This window comes from Sitophilus oryzae, unplaced genomic scaffold (assembly GCF_002938485.1).
Source record: "Sitophilus oryzae breed Bouriz unplaced genomic scaffold, Soryzae_2.0 scaffold_637_pilon_pilon, whole genome shotgun sequence".
In the NCBI taxonomy this organism is placed as follows: Eukaryota; Metazoa; Arthropoda; class Insecta; order Coleoptera; family Curculionidae; genus Sitophilus; species Sitophilus oryzae.
Window position 1 is genome coordinate 1,175,343 of NW_022147237.1, and position 20,999 is coordinate 1,196,341.

At 32.8% G+C, this 20,999-nt stretch overlaps 1 protein-coding gene across 1 annotated transcript in view; it reads right to left on the bottom strand.

Moving 5' to 3' along the window:
* Nucleotides 1–4,264: 4,264 nt before the first annotated feature.
* The window catches only part of LOC115887752 (calcium-activated chloride channel regulator 1-like), a 68,897-nt gene continuing 52,162 nt past the window's right edge, over nucleotides 4,265–20,999 (bottom strand). The window contains exons 2-5 of the mRNA XM_030907239.1: nucleotides 10,512–10,665; nucleotides 8,448–9,646; nucleotides 7,740–8,385; nucleotides 4,265–6,256 (exon numbers count right to left, since the gene is read on the bottom strand). Coding sequence (XP_030763099.1) covers nucleotides 4,788–6,256; nucleotides 7,740–8,385; nucleotides 8,448–9,646; nucleotides 10,512–10,665 — 3,468 coding nt within the window. The 3' untranslated portion in view covers nucleotides 4,265–4,787. The remainder of the gene's footprint in view (nucleotides 6,257–7,739; nucleotides 8,386–8,447; nucleotides 9,647–10,511; nucleotides 10,666–20,999) is intronic.

The window sequence follows — 20,999 nt, forward strand, 5'->3', positions numbered from 1 at the left end:
TTTTTTTTTCACAACTAAAATATGTTAAAATAATTAATCACATATATACAAACCTAATAGGATCTCTAGGAAACAGAAAGAAACTTTTCTTGAACAACAAAAATAAAACTACTAAAACAAATTATATTACATTATAATAATACTAGCTCCCGTATATAGCGTTTGACGCCTTGGGAGTAGCAAGGTACAGCTTCCCATACTAGAGCCGTTCGGTATACAAAGGAAGGTAATGTGGCTAGCACTACGCTTCAACCGCCTATTGTTTCTCGAAATTTCGCGTTACCTCAGGATTGTGAATCCCAAGTACTCATTTAAGGCTGAGTCGACCTAGGTACCCAAACTATTTTATTTTAATAAAAATTGTCGGCTGATGAAATGCCGGGTGTGGGATTCGAACCCACTACCTTGAGATTGGTAGACGAGAGCCTGTACCTCTACGCCACCGGGCACCTTTTAGCAATTATAATACATAAGAAACGAAAATAAAACTAGAAAACCCAAATATATCACATAATAAACAAAAATAAAACAACAAAAACAAAATATATCACTCAAGAAAAATCAAAATAAATTAAGTCGCACGCTACTGACCCGAATCTGCCGTAACTGTGTGTTGTCGCTGAAAAAACTACGACACTGGTTACTTTCTGTTGATGGAAACGCAAATGGCGGCGTGCGCGAGGATATGCGCGTAGCGTTCCCGCCAAAGCGAGTCGGCCTGCCGTGTGATTTATATGCCGTGCCATTACCCTAAAAGAATTATTAATTTATCTAAATTACAAGATTCGACAAGCAAGAAGAACCTTAGTTTAAACCCACACTAACCTATAAGTTAGCTTATTATTCCCTCTACAGTTAGCTGTCCAAATTTATGCATTTATTAGTAGGTTGGATTAGGAGATTTTGTTGCCTAATATTTTGAAAACAATACATTTACAGAACACGTGGTCAATATTTCCATAATTTAAAAAAATATGATTCGCAGGAATTTATTTCAAATCCATCGCCAGAGCTGCAACAAGTCAGTTTTAAAATAAAATTAAGTCTTAAGTTATTTCTAAGATTAAAATGATTTAATTCTTAAGTCAAATTCAACATAAAGTTCAAATGATTTAAGTCACTACTAAAAGTCTTTAGCATTTCTTAAATCATTTTAATTGAAGTCAAGACATTTTTGTAAAGACTTAAATCAATTTAACTTTATTTAATCATTTTTGTGACTTAGCATCCTAATTAATTATAATTATTACACTTATTGCAGGCATTTACAAAATATAGAGGAATGTTGAGCGCTAGGTGTCTGATATACCACTCTGTAACAGTCAAGAGTCTATTACGCTGTACTTTTGGGTCGTTCTCAGGGGTCGGGTAAAGCGAGTGTGTATTTCAGAAATCTGCCTAAGGCTTAGCCCGATCCTGTCGTGTTAAGCCACATCCAAAATTCCAAACACACGTGCTTTGTTAAGGCTTGATTAAGGTTTGTAGAGCTTCAGCATTTGCCATAAAATAGCCAGCAATTTGTTACAAAACCATATAAATTATATTATCGCCGAAATCACAAAACTTTTCGTATTGTAACGGAATTTTAAATTATTATGTCTTTATCTTTGAGAAAATTTTGTCCAAACATAAAGGATATTTTGTTGATGTTTGACCATCAAAATCTTAAAGAATCATGAGATCAGAACTCATTAAACACATGATTTAAAAATAAATTTCTAACTTTTTCTTCTTTTTTGTTTTGTTATATTTGTAGGGAATAATTTCTATTACTAATAGAAATAATCAAATACACCAATGAAAGTTCTAATTTGTTAATAAATAATTATTATAAAAACAATTATTGTTCAGTTAGTAAAATATAAGTTTAGATATATTTGATATCCGAAAAAAATATTACCTATAATATAAAAAGAAATGTCCTACATATCCAATGCAACACTAAACATAATTTTGTATACATTACGTTCAATGTTATTTTATAAATGCCTTTAATTATCAGTATAAAATGTCCCACTTTACAGGAATAAAACTAACTCAACTTTAAGTACATTCAACAAGTCTGTAGTTTTTTTATTATTCCCATATACATTAATATATAAGGAACATTTGGAAAATATGATGTTATGTTTTATAGCATTATTTTGTTTATAGCCAATAACAATAATAATGTGCCAAGGCGGTTATACTTAAATAATATTTCTGGTTTGTTTCCCGTTGCAGTAGCATGTTTATGTTTTTTAGGTAAACCAGGAGTTGTTGATTGAAATTTTTAAATCGTCATAGTAAAATAATTGTTGATATAACTATTAAAATATTAAAATACACTTCGGGTGTACTATCTGTATATATTGATATGTTTTATTTGTACCATGTTATATATAAATATTTATTCTAAATAAAACTTATACGAAAATTAAAGAGTTGTTATTATTTAAGTCTCTTTTAAATATCAAACACCCTTTCAATTGGTAATTTTTTAATAAAATTGTTGTTAAAGTTTCTTATTTAATTAGATTTTATCCCTTTTATATAGTGGTATATTTTTATTAATTTATATAACTGAAAAATTCAGCATAAAATATTTCAAATCTAAGTAAATTTCTACTTTTCTGTTTATAGTTAATGGTGGTTAATGTTACTTGTATTGTTAGTTGCATATACCCACTGATAAATTTTTAGAAAGCGACATCTATTTTCAAAGAGCTGAGACGTAGAAAACTTTGAGACTTATCGTTTTCTTAATGTGCTGCCATCTAGGATTAGGAACTATTTATTTTCTCAAGGTCTTAGTTTCATTATTTACCTAGTCAATACTTTTGCAGATTCCTGTAGCTTTAAAATGTTAATTTCTAATATTTTTGCCAGTTGGCAGTGTATGTAATAAATTTCAAAATATTTTATTTTTTTAAAAAATGTTTTTGTTTTTGCTTTTTTTGTTTTTCTCTTTTTAATTTTTCTTTTCTCTCTTTTAATTGTTCTTATTTTTAAAGAGCTGAGGCGTAGAAAGCTTTGGGACTTATCGTTTTCTTCCTGTGCTGCTATCTAGGATTAGGAGCTATTTATTTTTTCAAAGTCTTAGTTTCAGCATTTACCTAATCAATATTTGTGCAGATTCCTGTAGCCTTTAAATGTTAATTTCTTATATTTTTGCCAGTTGGCAGTGTATGTATCAAATGTCCAAGTATTTTATTTTTTAAAACGTTGTTGCTTTTGTTTTTTCTTTTTTTTTTCTTTTCCTCTTTTTTAATTGTTCTTTCTTCTCTTTTAATTGTTCTTATTTTTAAAGAGCTGAGATGTAGAAAGCTTTGAGACTTATGGTTTTCTTCCAGTGCTGCTATCTAGGATTAGGAACTATTTATTTTCTCAAAGTCTTAGTTTCAACATTTACCTAATCAATATTTATGCAGATTCCTGTAGCCTTTAAATGGCAATTTCTTATATTTTTGCCAGTTGGCAGTGTATGTATCAAATTTCAAAATATTTTATTTTTTTAAACATTGTTGCTTTTGTTTTGTTTTGTTTTCCTCTTTTTTAATTGTTCTTTCATCTCTTTTAATTGTTCTTATATTTAAAGAGCTGAGACGTAGAAAGCTTTGAGACTTATCGTTTTCTTCCTGGGCTGCTATCTAGGATTAGGAGCTATTTTATTTTCTCAAAGTCTTATATTCAACATTTACCTAATCAATATTTATGCAGATTCCTGTAGCCTTTAAATGTTAATTTGTTATTTTTTTGCCAGTTGGCAGTGTAGGTATTAAATTTCAAAATATTTTATTTTTTAAAAAATTGTTGCTTTTGTTTTTTATTTTCCTCTTTTTTAATTGTTCTTTTTTTCAAATAAATATAATTTTCGAGTATTTCAAAAAATTATTTTTTTAATAGATCTTGTTTAATTTTGTTTGGTGTTGTAAGTTACTGACTGCAAAATATGTCAAATAAAAACAATTATATTAGTCTATTCTGAAGCAAAATGAATGGGTTTTACATGACGCATAATTTATACTATTTCAACAAATGATTAAACATTGAAAATTTTGTTTCTAAAATTATATTTTTTAGTGTTTTTTTTTTAAAAATAATTTATTTAACTGATTATTAACTCTTAATTATATACTTTTTCTCAGGTTCTATTATTGCATTGTCAATTTTGTTTCCAATCAACCAAAAATCTAATAATTGTACCTATATGCAAATCATATTAAAAGGAAAATACGTAACTGGTTTGGTTTGGTTTGGTTGAAAATGAATAAAACAAACTATATAGGTACAAATTAATTTACTGGCATATGAATTAAAACTATTTGTACAAAATCGTCTCTTAAAATTTTAAACACCATATTTACAATAAAATATATAAAATCAAAACCTCACGTAAGTAACGAAAAGAAAAACAAATTCAATGTGAGATCAGTCTTCATAAAAAATAAAAAAGCATTTTTTCTCTGCCTTAAGCTAGCTATACATCTAGTGGTGTAATCCTATTTTTTCTAAGTACTGGCTTTGCTTTGAGAAAAATTTACTTACAAATCTAACACGTCAAAATAGTTTTATGTATGTATGTACACGTAGAACAATAATTCTATAGATTTTGCACGGAGACAGTCAAAACGTATTAAATACTAACAACAACTCACAATCAATAGAAAAATAACCAATATACAAGTCACTGACTAGCAAAAATATTTACAATATTAAAAATATACACAATATACATGTCGCATTCACACAAAAGTTGTACTGGCTTCGCTTTCCTCCATGCTCACAGTCTTGAGGACAACCATCTGTTATACCATCGTAACGTTCCTTCGTTTCTTCTCGCCGCTATTGACTGAATTCATTGATCCCTGCAAACTAGCGTTGAAGGGTACTACCTGTTCCGATCTAGGCATGCTTTGGTATATTTGGTTTTGTTGTGAGGGTGCTTGGTGCACACCGTATATATTATAATTCACTGGATATCCTCCGTTGTTGAATGCTGGTAGCGGAGGTACCGGAGGAGGATACTGTTCGGTGATTTGGTGTGCGTTTACGCTCATGTGATCCATACTTTGTCCGTTAATTGACATATGGTCCATTTGTGCTAGTACTTCTTGGTGCGTCATCAACGGTTCTTCGCTCATCATATTATCCATAGGACTGTATCTCCTTTCGTGTTCGTGAAGTAACTGGGAAGCACTCCAGGAGTTGTACGGACTTAAAGGTTGACCGTTTCTATTAATGGTATTGTTAGAAATGACACTTAAGCCGGAATATGCAGGAGGGAGGTTATCACGTTGCTGCTGGTGGATTTGGTGTTGTTGCTTCAGTTCTTCGATTAACTGTTGTTCTTGCTGATTAACCAAAGAATACCTTTTTTTAGTTTCATCTTCGTACGCGTAGTTACTCACTGGCACTCCAACTTGATGAGGATCAGGGGTTTCGTTGCTTTGGTATGTTTGATGTTGAGGAGAAGTATTTTGCGGGGAATTAGGAACAATTGTTATAGTTGAGCTCAAATTATCTTTCTTTATGGCGTTCTCCTTAGCCGATTTGTGATTGGTTGTAGCCTTTTTTCGCACCACGCAGAAATAACAATAAACTACCAACAGCACAACGAGCAAAATAATTCCGATAACCACTGGCAATATTAGTTCTAGCCCCAAGGAGAGTGGTTTCGATATGCTGGGTCCAACGGAATCAGCACCTACAGGATTCACGTGATTGGGCCAGATCGAATGTTCGTTTGGTGATGCAGTTGGAGCTACTGTTGGTGGTGGGGGTGGGGAAGGAACATAAACTCGTACATAATTTGAAATGGGTCCTGCTAGTTCTGAGCCTACAGTTCCATAAGATTTAACCGCAAAATACAGTGGCTTATCTAACAAATCTTTATTTTGGGACATATCGATAGTATAGCTTGTCTCGGATCCAGGGTCCATAGGATATAATGCTCCTGTTCCGGTTTCCCAAAGTAGAGCTGATGTTTCAAATCTATCCAGTATGTCTACGACATTCCTAGCATATTTAATCTCGTATCGTGATACTGTATGTCCACCCATATCGGGAGAAGTCCATGTGAGTTTTGCCTTCATGTCTTCGGGAAAAACAACCACTCGTAAATCACCAATTCGGCCCACTGATAATAGACTGTCAGTTTGAACTCGGACATCTTCGGGGGTTATCATTAATGTTTCTTTGGTTAGAACTCTTTGGAAGGGGGAGATTTGTTGAGCACCGTTGCTTTTTATTGAACTACCACAGCACGGCTTTTCCTCTGAAAATAGAAAAAATATCACATAAATAAATGTTTACATGTAATAGTTATTTATGTATCCAGGGAATTATAATGAGTGTTAATTACCGGGGGCAAAGTTTTTGTCCCTAGGGCAATAATTGCTCGAGGTTATTAACACTTTATAATTACCGTGGAACATAGATCATTTTATTTCTTACTGAATTTACTATATTTTGTCCCATTTTAAAATGACATAAATGTTGCATTTATTAATCTTTCGGTGAATTCCATACATAAATGAACAAGTTTAGATTGAAAAGTGCCCATAAGGATAATGTAAATACTATTTGGCGCTATTTTTACAACGGTCGCTCTCCAAAGCTTTTAGTAATTTCGGAGCGGTTCGGATTTTTCCGGAATTATGTCCCCAAATATTATTTATTCAAATTTATTATTATTTTGTTTTAATTTTTTAAATAAAATACAGTATTTTGCATATAAGAAACTTTATTTTATATAAGCACATGGTATAATACCTACGAAACAACGGAAACCGACGTTATGCCACGATCCACGATGGTTTATGCAGTTCACAGTTTACACAGCTTTTTAAGTTTTTGATGCCACTTTTTCATAACTATTATCAAGGGTTTGAGTAAATAAAATTTAAATTAAACTCACAAGATAGCAATAATTACTTTGAAAATGGACGCCTTAAACACTTTTCGGTATTTTTCAATGAGGGCGGTTTAAATTTTGAAAGATTTTATAATTTTTAAAGATTCTGACTTTGACAAGAGAAACTTTTTTCTGTTACTGTTTGCGGTTGTTCTTAGCAACCGCTACAGCAGCGCCCTACAACGTTTGCTCTCCAAGACAATTATAAGTTTTGGCGGCAAGCCGAGCATTCCAATCTAAATTCGTTTCCTTTATCTATGGTGTATTTGTATTAAAGCTGCTGCTGGTAGGAAATTTGTTTGTTGCCAGGTTAGTATTGCATTAAATGACCTGTTTATAAATTGACGGTTGTTGTTAATCGAGTTCAGTTGAACGTTTCCATTAAAATGGAGAATATATATTTAAAAAAGCTGAAGAAGCACGACAAGCGTTACTTCTACCCCCTAAAAGTGAATCCATTTACCATAAGGAATATAAAAATACCTTCAGTGGTTGGGACAGAAAAATATTGTAGCAGGGGATGCTGATGAAACTGTTCTCTTGTAAATTTATTATAAAGTTAGCTTGTAAATTTATTATAACGTTAGTGATGTAAATAAATTATTAGAGCAGTTAGATAAGTGTGCTATTATTTTATATTACTACTCAAAATCTCTATTGTATTTCATGGTTGTTACCTATAAAAGGTAGGGGAAATTATGGCGTCTTAATTGCCGTTAATAATGTTCCAGGGGAGTAATAACTCTATTTATGATTAGCATAACCAAGGCGATATAAACTTATATAAATTCAGTAAGAAATAAAGATTATTGATAGCAATATGACTATTAGAAAAACTACTCACCGCTATTTTTTGACGAACTCCAAGTATATGCTGTGTTGTCATTGTTAGTAATGATCGTTTGGAAGGTATATAAGCCGGCATCATCAGCACTGTAGTATTTAGTATAAATTCCATCACCTCGTGTAATATCTGGATCCCCAGAACCGGTATCCAGAAGATAGATAATTGATTTCTGTGGCGTTGTCTCGTTCATTACAAGTTTCGTAACAGTAACTTCTACTTTGGCTCCAAGAATCGGCAAATCACCGTATTTGGCTTCGGCCAATAAAATAAGAAGTCCAGGACTTAATTTGTGGATTCTAAATGAAGTGCGAATTACAGGAACGTATGGTGATATAGGAGTAGCCATGACTTTCAAGAAATGTGGCTGAGGGTTTCCTGAATAGGGCTCGACGTTGTAAGTCCATGTTCCACTTTCAGTTAGATTTGCATTTAAAGTGATCATTTTGAAGTCGATGAATTTATCTGTTCTGCTATCGTAGACGTGATTGCTGGGACTGGTGAGTTTTAAACCTTTGAACAAAGGCGTAACGGTGTTGTATGTAAAGAATGTGAACTGGGCTGGTTCGGTTAGGCTAGGGTCCATTATGAAGGTGCCACTAACAAGAGGTCTTCCTGTTTTATCGGTGATTTCACGGCGGTGAATCTAAAAACAATAATAAAATTTAGTTATGTTCGTCTTTATATAACATCAGAATATAAACTCACCTCAATAGGAAGATCAGCTTTGCTTCCAGAATAAAACTTTTCGACTATATCGTACAACACATTGTGTAGTTCAAAATAAGTAGTGAGCATGGTTGTATCTACATTTAGTTTGTTTTCAAAAATGGTGTAATCCATTCCACCCGTTTCTTCTGCTAACAGTCTCAATGTATTTGGACGAACAATCTCAGGATAGTTAATGGTAGCCATTCGAATTTTGTTCTTCTTCAATTCTTTTGCCGCATTTTTAATCTGATCAGTGACAGCCATACCGGGTGCTATTACAACTATAACGTTATTTGCTGGACCGTGTGATCTTGTACGATCAATTAGCATATTCATTGCTACTTTTAACGAACAATGAAGACAGCCGGGTTGAATTGATTCGCTTGGAGTATACGGTAAAGCAGAATAGAATTTATCTCTGTTGGTAGTACCAAATTTATCGCTAAAGCTCGTTCTAGCAGACAGTAGTTTCAGATTTGGCACGGGGTTAGAAGTGGATAAGACCAGTCCCAATTCAGAATTATCCGGAACAACATACAGAGCCCAATATCTCATTGCTAGACGAAGATAGCTCCAAGATTCCCTTTGCAGCATGTCTTTGTTATTTTCAACGACAAATAGGTAGCGAGTTAAATTCTGTTTCTTGTACACAATGTTAGGTGTCGTGTCAGTGATTTGGTTATTGTTAAAATTGTTCTGGGCATTTCGGCTGGAGAAATCAGGATGTCTTAAAATTACTTCTAAAACACTCTTCCTCTGACATATTAAGTTATGTTTAGTGGGTGCAAATCTATCGTGGTTTCCGTCATCACAAAACATGGATACAGAAGGTGCTTCAGCGGCAAACATTATTGAAGATCGTGCATTGGGATCGACTAATTGTGTTACGTTAAATTCAGTAGAATCAGAATGGCACAACCCATTTTCAGAAATTGGTAGGTCTGAGCATCCAGAAATTTTCGTCTTCTTGTTCACATCGTCGTAGTAACACATGGGGTAGACGGGATCGTTGAAGTAACCTTGCTCTTCGAACACTCCATAGCGATACATAGCAAATTCTTTGATGAGGGATCTAGCGAGAGTCGGGTTCTTGTAATGCAACGTCGCATAGTTAAGGAAAATTTGGTCGCCAGGTTGTCCACATCCGAGAGATTGCTGAGTGTACATGTCACCGTGAACAGGACCGGATGGTAGAACTGGAAAATAAAGAGTCTTTGATTACTGAGAATTCATCAATGCAAAACATAATTTGATTGAAACTTTTTAAACACTAGTCAAAAAGAGACTGCAGTTATTTATTCAGTTTATCATAGCTTGGTATTTTGCTACTAAAATTGATAGTTTAAACTCAGATGCAAAAAAAACGCAAGGGAGAAATTTTTGGTCAAATTTAAAGTGTTATATTTTTGTTACTTTTAGCTCTATTGCTTCATGAATTTTTTAGCAAGCTGTATATAGTTCTATGAACTTTAATTCGTAAATTCAGCTTTTTATAAACTTTAGTATTTGGCATATTATACCGGGTTAATCGAGGGGTTGTTATTATACTCTATCTTTAGTACACCATGTACAATAATTTCGTCTGTAAATTTTCCTTAAATATAGTTTTATGGTTAGAACTATGACTCCTGAGTATTTTGTTTTTCGATTTATGTCAGTACATGCTTTGGTTAATTTTTAAGAGCGAAATGAACTGATAACGATCAATTTGCAATTTTTTTAATTATTATTACTTTTTGATATAATTTTTTAATAGACTTTAATTGACTTTATGAGTTTAAACCAAAAGACTTTAACAAAAAGTTACTTCTAAATGCTTTCTTGATACTATCTTGTCTATGATTGTGATAAGTTTATTACAATCACCAAAGTTACACATTATTTAGTTTTTATCCAAAGTTTTGTTTCTCTTTAAATTAAATGAAGAAAGTTTCTCGTCAAAGAACATAAGTATCTTTTTTGATTATATTTCGATTTCTTTTTGACTTTGATGCTGTTTGTCGGAAGGCTTAATACATTTAATATTGCTTCTAATCGGTTTAAAAGACAAAGTTAAATTACCTGTTATGTCCGATGATTCTCCGGAAGCCCCTAAGACAGCAGAAGGCGCGCAGGAATCGGGCCATGACGAGGGAAGTAAAACAGTTGCAGACCGTAAATAAGCCCTACTGTCTAGAGCGGAAAACAAGTATTGCGATGCACTTGTCAGAGTTCCCTGAAACAAAAGAAGAAAACGATTGATGAAATGTGCCACGTGACAAGAATAATATTTTTTAGTTGGCAGCATATAAAATTCATTCATAGAAAGGGTAACACTTTATTGCAACTCTACTATTCAACCAATAATTTTAAATCAGAAAAGTATCTAAAATGTATATCTATACTAATATATAAAATCCTTAAGTGAGTCCCTGATTAATCACGATCCTGCTCAAACCACTCAACGTAAGAAGCTCAATTTTGGCATACAGATTGATTCTAGGGTGAACAGGTTCGATAAGAATGGATTTTTTGAAATTCCAGTTCCAAGGGTATATTTTATTTTGTTTTTTTACATATTTTAAGCTTTAAAAAAAATGTATACAGGGTGTTTCGAAAAATCTGGTCATTGATTAATCACGTTCCCGCTTAAAGCGCTTGACGTAAAAAACTGATTTTTGAAAAACGGATTGACTTTACGGTGTAGAGGTTCGATAAGAAAATAAGAAGGGATTCTTAGAAACTCGATATTAGAAAATTTTTTATTTAAAAACCGGTGAGTTTTTCGGAAAAACTCTTAAACACGTATATTTTATTTTGTTGTTTTACATATTTTAAGATTTTTAAAAAATTTATACAGGGTCTTTCGTAAAATATGACCATTGAGTAATCACGATTCTGCTTAAACTGCTTGACGTTTAAAGCTTATTTTTGGCAAACGGATTGACTGTGGGGTGTAGAGGTTCGATAAGCAGGGGTTTCTCGAATCTCAGATTCCAAGATGGTGAAAACGCCCCTCAAATATTACAATATTTGTTATTTAAAAAATGGTTAGTCTTTCAGGAAAGCCCTTGGATACGCATAATTTATTTTGTCTTTTACATATTTTGAATTTTTTTAAAAAATCATACAGGGTGTTCCAAAAAGTTGGGTAATTGATTAACCACGATTCTGCTTAAACTGCTTGACGTAAAAAGCTTATTTCTGGCAAACGGATTTTTCGAAAGTCAAATTCCAACGAGATGAAACTACCCCTCAAATATTACCAAGTGATATAATAATATCGCCATATTGTTTTTTCTCATGCTGACATAAATGTGAGAAAATTTTATCCAGTTTGTATGTTAATGGAAATTCTTGCTTTGCTTTATCATCACCATTGCAAATGATTAATTCGACACGAACGAAGTCGCGGGTACACGCTAGCGTATATATAAAATCTAAAATGTATATTAGGGTAGAAAATAAGAGCAAAATGATTAAATTATTCTCGTCGTTCCATTGTTACCTATCGAAGAGTTGATTGGAAATTTCTATTTTCACGTCCAACAATAAAATTGATGCTATTTGTAGTGAAAGCTTCCCGGAATACACAGCATTGTGTACGTTCTTCATTTACCTAAACTTTTTTTTTCATTTTGAATTATGATGTATCGTGAAAGTTGGCAAATAAAAGAACACGTTCTTCTTTGGCACAGTGTAATGCTTGTATTTAATCATCAAGAAAATATTCTTAGAACTTTATTACAATAAGTAATTCGTCATTAATTATAGTCATTGTTCAGGTAATTTGTAATGCTAAAAAATCCTCGTATTGTTACCTTGAAAGCACTGCCATTAGAATGTACCTTGCGTGCATCTTGATCATACATTATTTCATCCTACGTATTTTTTATAAATTGATTCTATGAGGGTTTGCGTCATCCCATGAATATTGTTTGAATGAAAAATATTTATGTTGTTGCTTTAAGCGAGAAATAGCTATATAGCACAAGTTAGGTTGTTTATAGAATCCTGTTTTACATAATTTAATTCAAGGAGATGAGGATTTAAAATACCTTTGTATTTTTACATTACTATGGATAGAATGATGATAAAAAGTGCGATCAAAAAGTTATAAAATGTAATTTATTGTACAAATGTGTTTACAGTGTTACAAGAATTTTATTTTATCTTATATTTAACTGATCATAACTTTTTTATTTAAGTAGGTTCATTAAAAAAATAAATTATACAGTTCTTAGTCAAGTCAAGAAAGAAAAGTTAAATTTGCAGCCTATAACCAGAGTCTTCCAGGATTGTAGGCTTTGTCCAGAATATCTGCGGAGGTAGCCAATAACAACCCGGCTCTTAATACCCTTAGCTAAGTAGTAATACAAAGAAATAGGGATACTATTGCTGAAAAGTATATAAAAAAGGAAAGAAATATCGGCATAGAGAGTGATAACCGCAGACTCGTCTTTCTGGCTTATATTCTTAAGAGTCCATTTCACTAGTCCGAAAAAGTAGCAAAATAACCGTTCAGCATTTAACGTTTTATGTAAAACTGGCTAAGTATTTTTACAAAAATGAAGAAGGAAATTAAAGATAAAGGATTGTCCGTGTTTTAGCAGATTTTTAGACAACTTCTTTATTTTTAAGATTTTGATTGTCAAAATATTCCTTATGTTTGGACTAAATTCTCTCTAAATAAAGACATAATTTAAAATTCCGTTACAAAACGGATATAGATTAAAGTTTTGTGATTACAGTGCATATAATTTATATGGTTTTGTAACAAATTGCTCGCTATTTTATGGCAAATGTTGAAGCTGTGCAAACCTTAATCAAGCCTTAATCAAAGCACGTGTGTTTGGAATTTTGGGTGTGGCTGAACATGACATGATCGGGCTAAGCCTCAGGCAGATTTCTGAAATATAATATATATTTCCTTCGGCCACACACCCGCTTTACCCGACCCCTGAGAACGACCTGAAAGTCCAGCGTAATAGACTCTTAAGGAGCATTCGAATTACGAGATAGAGAAAAGAAAAAGCATACAAGCAGCAAACGGGAGCCTAAAGCTTCAATTTGTAGCATAGATCTTTTGTATTTTGCAAACTACTACTTACTACTTACTAGAATCTAGATAACTCAGTTCTCCATTTCTTACTCTTGATGATCCAAATATTTTTAGTCGTAATATGAAGAAAATAAATAACTAAAATATCTGGATATATTTAACTCACCGATTATTAAAAAAAAACAGCAGCTACGGTAAAGAATTTTTATTTGAATTATATATTGCTCTACCCTTTTTATAATAAAAGTATTAAAAATGAAAAATAAACAAACATACATATTTTATTCGCGTATTTTGAAAGTTTATTTTAAAAAGCAACAAAATATTTACATTGTAACCGAATAATAACGGTTAAAAACACGCAAACATGCGTTGTTCTATTTATTTAAATACATTAAGCATCCATTTTATTTCGAAACATGTATTTATACAATCGTTGTTCTCCCTTTTAACTCGTGTGACAAATTTCACTTTAGATATGATAAATGTATATGTTTAGAATCGGTAAAGTAGCCGCGTCGAGAGAAGAAGCCAAGCATCAAAGTTACTTATACCGGTGAACAGTGAACGCTTCCTTGGATTCAGTGATGCCACGCTAAGTAATTTCAAAATATTAGTTTTGCGTTTGAATAACTACTGTATCTATTTTCATGCTCACATCGACTCTCCGGGCGTCTAAACGGTGGCAATAAAATCATGTCGTCATTGATGACGCGGTGGCTTCTTCTTTAGTTACGGCTACTCTACATGCACTTCTCTTCGCGGCTAACTGACGGTTGGAAACTAAAAACTACGTGCAACGTAAAAGGAAAGACAAACACGAAAACTGTTTATTGATGAGTTAGCACCTGAACGCGAACGATAGGTTGGGCAAAGCGCAAGGTTATAGTTAAATATTTTAAAATCCCACGGTACCGAAACCAAAACTTGTACTTTTTTCAGTTAGTTAACTGTTTAGGGCGGTCTTTCATTTCACTTTCTGTTTACACCAAACCGTTTATTTATACAACTAAAATTCTATCTGGTTAGCCTGCTAGTTTGCCTGTATAAAACATAAAACAACAATTTTCTGAAGAATGATAATGTGAATCTGTTTTTAATGTTCTATAAATTGCTTGAGTATTTCTACTTATTAAACGTTAAATAAATCAGTTATATTTTCTTAACATTTTTCTGAATTTTTTTCTAATTATTCTCGAGAAAAGTGAGAATTTTGAGAACATTCACCCTTCTTTGGTAACTTTCGACAAATATTAATGGGGCCATTGCTATGTTTGGTTTGGTTGTAAAAAATGAGTATACTAAACATCATCATCATTTTCAGCTTATTTAACCATTTCCATTTATGGTGTAGCCTCCCTCACATATTGAGATACTTTCTTTGTAGTTGGGTCCATTGTTGTCTATTTTTGGCTATGCGGGCTCAACTTATCTCTGCTAATTTCTTAATATCATGGCCCCATCTCATGTTTGAATTCCGTCTTGCCAGGTGTCCTGCCACTTGAGGGATTTGATTCTGTGGATGACATCTATTACCTGGGTCTTTTGTCGTATCCACTCTATTCTTTTAAAGTTTTTCTTGGTTAATCCCAGTATAATTTCGTTCCATTGAGCATTGTGCGACCTGCAGTTTTCTTGCAATTTCCATTTTAAATGTCCAGGTTTCGCATGCATAGGTCATGACTGGTAGTACATATTGGTCGAATGTTTTCGTCTTTAGATAAAGTGATTATCTATCTTCTATAATTACTCCATGCTAACTTAATTCTTTTGTTGATTTATGGTAATGGAGATCCAGAGCTGTGTTTAGTTGTCCCAAATATGTATATTCTTTTACTATTTCCAGTGTTGTGTTATTTACCAAAATGTCTTTTCTGTCTACTAGTTCGTTGTACATTAATTCATTCAGGATATAGACATCCTCCTCTTACGTGCCTTCTCTGTTAAGGTTGGCGACTAGTATGGCATATGACTCTCTGTCCAGAGCTTGGTGAATAAGAGCGTTTCCGTCGGTGTGGGTCCAATCTCTTATGTTACGTAGCCATGATTTATTTTTCCTCCCTATGCTACGGTTTCCATCGATTTTTCCTTTTATTATGTATTTCTTCATATTCTTTATATAGACATACTGAAGTTAAATATTTATATGTATAACTGAGTCAGGATATCTAGCTACTTGTTACAAAAAATAAATCATAGGAATGGATCATAGATCAATCATAGATGTTTGCATAATACAGCTATTAAAAAATAAAGACTAATGACCGAACAATAAAATACTGAAAAAATATATCTTTAAAATAATTTTCATAATGTTCAAGGAAATATCTGTCCATTATATTATACACGCTTAACACGCTCATTTTTTTCTACTATTACTACAGCCGTAACTAATAATATTCTTCAAGCACGCGAACAACGATCATGTTTTTTTGCTCTCAGTCTAAAAATTCCCGCCCATCACCCACCATCTTAACATTTCTCGGCCGCAAACGGACGCAAGTAAATGTCAACGAACAAAGCCGTGTTTTCAAACAAATAGTTCGAATTTTCTCGGCGTAGTTGAAGAGGATCCGTACTACCAAATGGAACAGAATTGTATTTCAACTAATCTAGTAAAGATCGAAGGTGGTACCGGAGCGTGGTGGGCAGAGAAGATGCTCGAAATCGTGACCCGCGATCACGATCGCTTTTTAGAAGCAAATGCCACGAGACGTTCACTTTACGATAATATTTAGGTTCACATTTAGCCTGGCCGTGTGTACCACTGTGAGAAACAGTCGACGTTTTGTGGTTTTGCATAGATCAAAAGAACCTTTGTATAGTAAATCATTATTAAAACATTTTTTTGTAATTTCCGACATATACTTTTTTTAATTTGTTTTTATTTGTTTATTATTATTATAGTTAGTAGAGACACCTTAAACAACTGTTAAGAATTAAATCGTACCACCTTGTTTCAAACGCTAAAAAAGTTAGCTATAAAAAGAGAGAACGCTGAAGTCATGATTACTAAATTCCGTTTAAGATGGGCTGGTCACGTGACCAGCCCATCACGTGACCAGCATACGTATGCAGGATACAAGAAAACCCTCTACCAAAATCTCTTCTTTACAGTGAGCCTGTAGGCGGTAAGAGGAAACCGGGTGGACAACTTAAAAGGTACAAGGATATTTTCCATGAAAATTTAAAAGGGATAAGCATGCGGAATCAGTGGGAGGAAGAAGCGCAATAGAACGCAATGGAGAAGAATTGGAAACTCAGTCAACAACGACAACCAAAAAGTAAAGAGGCAACAAAGTAACGAGATTTTTGAATGTCCGGAGTGCGGAAGAGAGATAACATCACGTATCGTGCTCTTCAGTCACAGAAAAGCCCATGAAAGCAAACGCTTTGTTTAACCATCAGATGTTTAGAACATACATTCATATGAAGCTTTTCTTTTAGAATAGGTCCAATAATCACCCCCTTAAATATAAGCATCATTAAGGAACACCCTGTATATAAGAAATCGTTGTTATATGAAAATAATAATGTTTACATATTCAGATGATTTTCTCAAAATTATTGTTTTCTAATTTTCTTTTTTTTTGTTTATTAGTATTGTAGTTTACTTACCATTTTTATTCATTTTCAGTTAAACTACCTATGTATTAAAAATATTACCATATTATAAATATTTTAATTGAAAACTGTTTTGATTTTCTTATTTATTACATAATTTTTTAGAATATCTTAAATCAAAATATACACTCTCCTATGGAAAATCAATTATCACCTTAACATGAATTATCAACCTTTTACAAACATATTCCCTTTTTCTGTTTGTAAAGGAACGGTTTCAAATCCCCTTGACGGCGAAAATTAAACTCGGCCTCAAAAATTAAAATTTAATATTCATTACAATTCGACATTGTGGGCTTTGTTAGCTTTCCTCTGTTTAAAGAGGCAAAAATGGATTGAAATTGAAATGAAACCGTTTGAATGGAACTGTTTTTAAACCAGGTAGATGTATCAAAAAGCTGTTATAGCAGTTTTGTTGGCAGTTCTAGTAATAACAATGGTTAATGATCATACCTAGGAAGAGTTAGAGGTAAAATTAAACTTGATTGAAATAAACGTAACTAGTGATGGGAAAACCGATTAACTTCAATAATCGAGTACTCGAGTTTCAAGCGATTGCAATAACCGAGTGATCGCTCGAGCGAAATATCACTCGTATTTAAAAATACGGTTTTTCACCCGTTGCTTGTTGTAAGTACTCGTTAACGCCAACCGCCAAGCAGTAAGTTGCGTGCGCAGTGATGAGTGGCAAGTAGCAAGCGGCGAGCGATTCGCTTGATCGCTTGATTTAGTTTATTTCAAAGCATTATCGATGTAGGTCGTAAAATTTTGTCCCTCAGGTACGCAACGGATAAATATATATACGGCGTCGTATAAATTTGCTACCTGCAATGTATGTAGAAAATTAGCTCGGCTTTTTATCGAGTATGTCACATTAAAATCGGATTTCAATCTATTTCATTCTAGGATCGCTTGCGTTCGTCGCTTGGTACTCGCACTTGCATCGCTCTTTCATAATCGAGCGATGTCGGTTATTTCAATATCCTATCACTAAACGTAACATTTGAACTGGAGATATTATATTAAATGCAATAATGCATCATTAATAATTTAATTTTTAATCAATCATAATTTTTTTAATGAACATCCAGAAAGTGCCAAAATATAATCATAATCATAATACTGTTTCAAAGCTGTTGTTTAAAGGGTAAATGAAAATATACTAAAATAAACTTTTAGTGAAAGTAATACATTTCCTGTATTAACATCCTACATTTACTAATGGTTTTGTTAATATCCAACTATATTTGTATTACAAATTATATATCTTTTAGCCGTTATGTTACTACATAAGTTTTCATGTCAGTTTTCCACGCACTATTCGTACCTTTTCTCTTTTCGTTAGGCCAAAACTAGGCCATCTGCCTTAAATTGTCGATTTAACACACTTAAAACAGCCGACAGGTGTATAATAGACCATCCAATTTGTTAGATTTGTTTATTACGAATCGTAATCGCGCTGAGGCATTTAAAATTTAAAGTTTGTTTGGCCTTAATTTTAATTTTTTAACGTATTAAAAGCATTCCTATAATATTTATTTTATTGTATTCTTGATTAGTGATTTAAACGTGCCATATCTTAAAATAACTATCAAACAAGGTTTTAAACATTTAGTTTGTTTAAATTACGTATTTGTGTTGGCATTAAAATTATCTTTGAGAGTGAGTCATGCGGAACAAAGTTTTTAAATAATTTTCAATTTCATCATAGTTTGAAAATACGTCATTCATATTTTATTTTCCGGTAAAAACTTTATTGAAAGCGTTTTTGCCAGAACGTGCCTGCTCCAAGCGACTGTTGATGTCTCCGTGAAATTTTAATTTAAGTACCAATTTTTTCGAGATAAAGATCAAGTTGCTTAGATAAAAATAGTTTTATAACTTTTTGTTAATTAAATTCTTGTTAAGCTTGTTATACCGGTATCCGTAGATGACAATGACCGCCGAAATAATTTTATACAGTACTGTACATAAGTGTAGTTCGAATTATTTTATTTAGTCAATCTAATTTTCGTGTTTTTTGTTTAATAATAATAAACAAAAACTTATTTATGCAAAGGTTAGTGTCTCGGCTACAAATAAGAAACACGAAAACACCAATAAGAAATCTTGATGACCAATGATTGATATTTCATATCCGAATACAAAAGTCTCGTTATTTGTTTTTAAATTGAAATGATCATTATTAATATTTATTGTATTTATTCCAATTATTAACATATTATTTTTGCTTTATTATTCATTTTTGCATTTTTTATTGTTTTTCTTTTCTCTTTCAGAGGTTTTTTTAACAGTGCTGTCTAAATAACCTCAATACAGATCTTCTCTTACACTTATAAAGGTTAATATTTCTGTTTTTTTTTCTCACTCCTCTAACTCTTATTAAATAAATAATATTTACAGCTTGTATTATGTTTTTATATTGGTCTGTTTAAAAAGTATTTATTTTTATTCAAAAATTTAGTTTTCCCAATAATATATTTAGTAAACTGCAGCATGTGTTATCTTTTCTTCTATTAGATTCTCCTAGAAATTGCAAGCTATTTAATTCGTTTTATCCTTTTTTTGTCTATAGTCCCGTCTCTGTTTTCCTATAATGTAGAATGGTATGGGAGGAGTGTTAATCATCGCGACCTTAGAGATCTGTTTCCCCATTTCTTGAGTTATAACTCATCATACTGTCTCAGGGCTTTGACAAAGGCCAGCATCTGAGGTTACTGTGGTTACAGTTACAGAGGTTAGTTCTCCATCTATCCCATCTATATAAGTCGTACTAAAGTTTCACTCAGTGATGAGGTGTTCTGGTGTTTTCCCATTTTCTCCACAGAGTCGTCGTTGTTTCTTAGCCTCAATCGACTGAGGTGTTCTTTGAGGAGACAGTGTCCTGTTAAAACTCCGTTACAGTCCGAAGATTGTTCTTTCTTAAATGAAGGGAAATCTTTGAAATAAATTAAGGGAAATCTTTGATTTTTCGCGGTCGTAAGTTCTGAGAAATTTCTTCGAGTGTCTTCCCATTTTAGGTCACGGATGGAGTCGTCCAGGTTCTTGAGTTTACTACATTATCTTGAGTTACTATATTATCTGTGTCGTCTGCAAATGTCATTTTTCAACGACATAAATATACTCTGTGTAACTGTAAAAGGTCTACAACAATTTCTTGCTTTATAATTTAGCTATTACTTAGATAACCAAACTGAATAAGCGCGCACTGCTTATTTATTGGCACCCTGCTGTTCGACATACATATTCAAAAATTCCTTGAATAATGTTGTTGCAAGACTCTTCTGCTATCTTATGCTTTAAAATCTGTAAGTTATGATAGCCTGATACACCTTGAATTTTTATAGCTGTACACTGCAACAAGACACATTTTCTGTGATTGTAAGCCTTTGATGTGAATCAGTTAACACTTCTAACATTTTATTTGGACCTTGTTAATCTGCATGTATAAATTCATTCATCTGGACCTCTTAGAATATTCTCTGACAAATGTCTAAAGATTTGAAAGCGAATATTGTAAAAAATAAGATGTTTTAATCTTGTAAGTGATTCATAGCAATACTTTTCATATTTCATTAATAATCATAATATAAAGGTACATTCAGGCTGCGAGCGCCGAGCGTCGCGTCCGCCCTATTGAACTCAAACCCCGACGCTCAGCGGACGCTAGCGCAACGCCAAACGCGACGCTGTCTGACTGAACGGTCTAATTTAAGTTAAATGAATTGATTCCATTTCGACACGCGGACGCGACGCAAACGCGACGCGACGCTCAGCCTGAATATACCTTAAGTGAGTTTATATTATGGTGAATATACCGGGTGGTGCATCTTCGTTGGAAATAAGGAAATCGCATGCAAATTTTGAACTGTCTAAATATTTGC